At 37.9% G+C, this 5,422-nt stretch overlaps 1 protein-coding gene across 1 annotated transcript; it reads right to left on the bottom strand.

Moving 5' to 3' along the window:
• Window positions 1–646: 646 nt before the first annotated feature.
• OR13F1 (olfactory receptor family 13 subfamily F member 1) lies at window positions 647–1,606 on the bottom strand. Its single transcript, XM_009000638.4, has one exon. The coding sequence runs from the start codon at window positions 1,604–1,606 to the stop codon at window positions 647–649; it is 960 nt and encodes a 319-aa protein (XP_008998886.4).
• Window positions 1,607–5,422: the final 3,816 nt, after the last annotated feature.

Genomic DNA, 5,422 nt, shown 5'->3' with positions numbered 1-5,422 from the left:
GGCTCCAAATTTTACAATTTAGGTATATTTATTATCATGGTTATGCCACAGCTGGACACTGAGGTTCTAGAGGAAATGAATATGAAACAAAGGCAATTACCTAATTTTAATGTTATACAAATATTCACTAAATGCTCATTGCTTTCCTGGAAACATAATTAATTCTGCATAAATGATTCATTAATATGAAAACTTTTACTTATGAGAAAAATCAGAATAGGCCAGGCATGGTGGCTCATGCCTGTAATCCCTGCACTTTGGGAGGCCGAGGCTGGTGGATCATCTGAAGTCGGGAGTTTGAGACCAGCCTGACCAACATGGAGAAACCCCATTTCTACTAAAAATGCAAAATTAGCCAGGAGTGGTGGCGTATTCCTGTAATCCTAGCTTCTTGGGAGGCTGAGGCAGGAGAATCATTTGAACCTGGAGGCGGAGGTTGTGGTGAGCCGAGATTGCACCATTGCACTCCAGCCTGGGCAACAAGAGCAAAACTCTATCTCAAAAAGAAAAAAGCAAAAAAGAAAAATCAGAATAGAGAACATAAACTCCTATTGAAAATGAGTATTTTCCGGGGTTGGTTTAAGTAAACTATTACGCAGTTTTCTGGGTAATGTTGATTATTTATATAAGTGTGGTTGTTCCTATATCATTTGAGGATGGAAATGAAGGTGGTATTAAAGGGATTTCTAATTAGCAATTTTTTCACAGCCACTTTCACCTCTTTGTTCCGTAGACTATAGATGATAGGATTCAACATGGGGGTGAGTCCAGCATATACCAAAGCCATAAATTTATCTATTTCCTGTGAATCTACAGTGGAGGGCTTCAGGTACATGGAGAGAGCTGTCCCATAGAACAAAACTACCACCGTCAGGTGGGCTGTGCACGTTGAAAAGGCTTTGCTTCGCCCCTCCACTGAGCTGATTCTCAGGATATTGGCGATTATAAATGCATAAGAGATACAAATGAGTAGCATTGGCATGGGAAGAAGAAGTACACTGATCACCAGCATGATTAACTGCACCAGGGAGGTGTCCACACAAACCAATTTCAAGACAGCCAGAATTTCACAAGTGAAATGATTGATGATCCGATTACCACAGAAAGACAGTGGCAGCACAGACATAGTTTCTACCAGGGCAGTGAGACAGCCTGTCATCCAGGAGCCAGCTGCAATCTGCACACATGTTCTCCTATTCATGACAATAGGGTATCTCAGGGGGTTGAAGATGGCTACATACCGGTCATATGCCATCATGGACAGGAGCACACACTCAGTGGAGCCCATAGCAAGGGAGAAGTACATTTGAGTAGCACATCCTGAGAATGAAATGGTATTTCTTCCTGAAACAAAGTTTGGCAGCATTGGAGTGAGTGCAGAAGAGGTGTACCAGATGTCCAGAAAGGAGAGATTGCTGAGGAAGAGGTACATAGGGGTGTGCAAGCGGGAATCTAGGATGGTGATGGAGATCAGAATAACGTTGCCCAGCAAGGTGGACAGATACATCAGCAAGCACACTGCAAATACGATGACCTCAACTTTGGGGTAGTGAGAAAATCTCAGGAAGATAAATACTGTTACAGATGTCCAATTTGCCGGTAACATCTTTAATGTTATTTTCATCTGCATATATGCATTCACAGATTAATATCACACATATATAAAACATAACCCCCTCCTTCACATATCTGGCACGTTTTATTTATATGAACCTATAAATTTATATAAACTTATTTGGTCTGTTCTTAAATGCTTCTCTAGGTTAGTGATAGTAATATATGTTTGAAGAAATATGTCACTAATAAAAAAAATTTAAGCAGGAAGTCAGATACATCCTTAAAATATTACTTTTGCTGTAAGATTTTCTTTTGGCAATGTGAGGGTAGGAAGATGATGTATTTAATTAATATCATAAAAGAATGAGAAAAGAAACAATATTTTGTGTTCTTTCTTTTTCCAAAAGCTCATTTTAACTGATCTATTTACCTCTGTACCATTAGAATGATTTTCTTCCTCTGATTTGGTAACCGTCTTCATACTTAGGTACTGTTCAGATTTCCGAGTTCACAGTTTCTTCTGCCATTCCTAGAGACACATCCAAAATAATTTGGAAGACTCAGTGAGTAAAGGCAAAACAAGGTATAGATTTCTGCAGCCACAAATTATCAGAGACAGAACACTTAGACACAAGCCCAGAGTTTCCTTCTCAAACCCAGGAAAACGGTGACATGTGTCTCATGCTGGGAGACACATGACTGCTATTCCTTTCATATTCTATGGTTGTCCTGGTGTTTGTGCTGCACAAACCCTCCAAAGAACCAGCCACTGGCCCTGTAGTGCAATTTAGGTTATCTGTTGCTTTTGAAAAGTCTCCAATTCATGCAGCAAATGAAAGTGAAAAATCTATTACAAATTCTAAAACTCCGGGGAGAGGGTCCCATGAATCCAATTATAGTCAGTAGCTTGTCTTGTCTAATTGTAGTGTTATCAAACAACAAATAAGCATGTTTCCTGTGACTCCTCTTCATTGGGAAGAGGAACTTTACCTTCTCCCAATAGTGTTATGAAGTCAGGCTGGTTAATTTAAATTAAGTTAAAAATAGTGGATAATATTGGTAGTTTCTCCTTCAGATTGTAGGAGAGTTTTATAATATGCATGAGATCAAGTTGTACTTGATATGGATCCCACCAGAGAGAGGAGTGAGTGTTTAATTAACTTTTCTATTACTCAACATGGCTTAAAGAGAGGGCCATTGAAGGTAGATATTTTTCATAGAACATGAAGGCCCATCTGATTTCAGAAACACCTTTTCTTTTGGGAAGTAAACTCCACCCTATCAAGACATCTTTGCCCTTCAGAAATCCACTGAAGGTTCTATCTGAGTGATGCTTTATAATCCCTGTTCACAACTTGTCTGTTTTCCAGGTGAGAGACATGGTTAACAGTGTGTGGTGGTGTGGGAAATGCATACTGTCAGTGTCATCACTGTACAATTGTGATTGTATAACTTGCTTCTTAGTAGCAGATTGTAATCAAGGCCATTACTGAATTGTGTATATCACATCAAATATTCTTCATTCTCAGAGAAGATCATAAATTTGAATGATTGCCAAGGTTTTTAGAAGCACAAAAAAAATATCCCCTCTTCACTTTGCAATCAGTATGCATCTTTTAGGTCTTTCATGTACTCACTCTAACAGAGGTATAACTTTCATGGCCTTGGGATCATGCATACGGTTCCCTTCTTTAACTGTAGGAAAGCTTTGTGCACAGGGAAGACTAGGGACTTTGTGCAATAAAACACTTTCCACTTTACCACTTCATTTTTGTCACCTACAGCAAGCTGATGATCCTCATTGAGATTCAGATTATTGATAAAAGGGCATTGACAATATTTCCTTATCAGAGGTGTTCTGAGGAACAAAGATATTTCATATAAAGCAACTAAGACTGTAATAGATAGGTAGTTAATAATGCTGTCGTTAATAAAATAGGTAATTAATAAATGTTAAATTTTTCTCCATTCTGCGGTTTTTGACTTGCTTCTTGAATCATCTTTTTCCTTGTATTTATTCTCCCTTTTCATTATTTCTCTCTTTAACTATGGCAATGCCCTTCCTTTTCTTTTTTCACTTAGACAATGTTTGTTGCAACTGCAATACAAATGATTGAAGCAAAAGAGAGAAAAGAAATGAACTAACTTCTGGCCTCCAAATCTACTTTTCCTCTGAATTTGTTTATCTGATATTCCGTCTAACTCACCTGTTCAGTTCCTATAGACCAAAGCTTGTGAAGCTCAAAGTGAATCATTTAGGTTGACTTGATTGTGCTTGAGAGAAGAGTTAGAAGAGTATATTTATTTTAGGGCTACCCACAGAAAGATCATCTGGAGAAAATGAATAAGTCTCAGGAAGGCTGCCAATCTTATTCCCCACTATTTATGCAGCAACAGACTACATTTCTGTCTTGGAGATACTTCAGAAAAATGCTGAAAAGAAGAAATACTGAACCTTCATGGAATCTTATCTCTGATTATAAATTATTCTACTATAAAGACAAAGACACACGCACATGTATGTTAACTGCAGCACTATTTACAATAGTAAAGACTTGGAATCAACCCAAAAGCTCATCAATGATAGTCTGAATAAAGAAAATGTGGCACATGCAAACTATAGAATACTCTGCAGCCATAAAAAAGAATGAGTTCATGTCCTTTGCAAGAACATGAATGAAGCTGTGAGTCATCATTCTCAGCAAACTAACACAGGAACAGAAAACCAAACACTGAATAGTCTCACTCATAAGAGGGAACTGAACAATGAGAACACATGGACACAGGGAGGGGAATATCACACACTGGGGACTGTTGCAGGATTGGGGAAAAGGGGAGGGATAGCATTAGGACAAATACCTAATGCATGTGAGGCTTAAAACCTAGATGACAGGTTGTCAGGTGCAGTAAACCACCATGGCACATGTATACGTGTGTTCACAAACCTGCATATTCTGCACATGTATCCCAGAACTTAAAGTAAAATAAAAATAAAAATAAAATCAACTGACTATATATTGCATGGATTTCTTTCTGAATTCTTTCATTTTGTTCCACTGATCTATTTGTTTTTCTTTATGCCAATACCACAGTACCTAGATTGGTATAGGTTTATAATAAGTTTATAATACAGTAAGTGTAAATCCTCAAACTTTATTCTTTTCAGTGTTGTCTTCAGTATACTAGGTCCTTTTCTTTTCCTATCAGCCCTAAAATTGTCAGTTTCTCCAAAATCTCTTTCTAGATTTTGAATGGTATGGCGGTAATCTGTAGATCAATCTCAGGAGAAATGATATCTTATTAATATGAATTCTTCTGATTCATGAACAATGTATCTCTCATTTCTATAGGTCTTTAAATTTTGTCTTCAATGTTCTGTAGTTTTCAGTGTAAAAGTTTTACGTATCTGTTGGACGTGGCAACTCAAGCGTAATCCCAGCAGTTTGGCAGGCTGAGGCGGGTGGATCATTTGAGGTCAGGAGTTCCAGAACAGCCAGGCCAACATAGTGAGACCCCGTCTCTACTTAAAATACAAAAATTGGCTTGGTGTGGTGGTGTGCTCCTGTAATTCCTGTTACTTGGGAGTCTGAGGCAGGAGAATCACTTGAACCCAGGGGACAGTTTGCAGTGAGCCGAGATGGCTTCACTGCACTCCAGCCCAGGTGACGGAGTGAGACTCTGTCTCAAAAAAAAAGTTAATTTTCTCTGTTATTTTATATTTTAAAACATGTGGTATTTTAAAAATACATTCTTCAATTTCTTTTTGTTGCTAAATACAAATGCAACTGGTGTGTGTGTGTGTGTAGTAACATATCCTAATAGCTTTATACATTCTTTTATTAATTTTATTATTTATTCCTTGGAA

This window comes from Callithrix jacchus, chromosome 1 (assembly GCF_049354715.1).
Source record: "Callithrix jacchus isolate 240 chromosome 1, calJac240_pri, whole genome shotgun sequence".
Lineage (NCBI taxonomy): Eukaryota > Metazoa > Chordata > Mammalia > Primates > Cebidae > Callithrix > Callithrix jacchus.
Note: the sequence above shows the minus strand (reverse complement) of the source record. Positions and strands in the feature narration are given on the sequence as shown.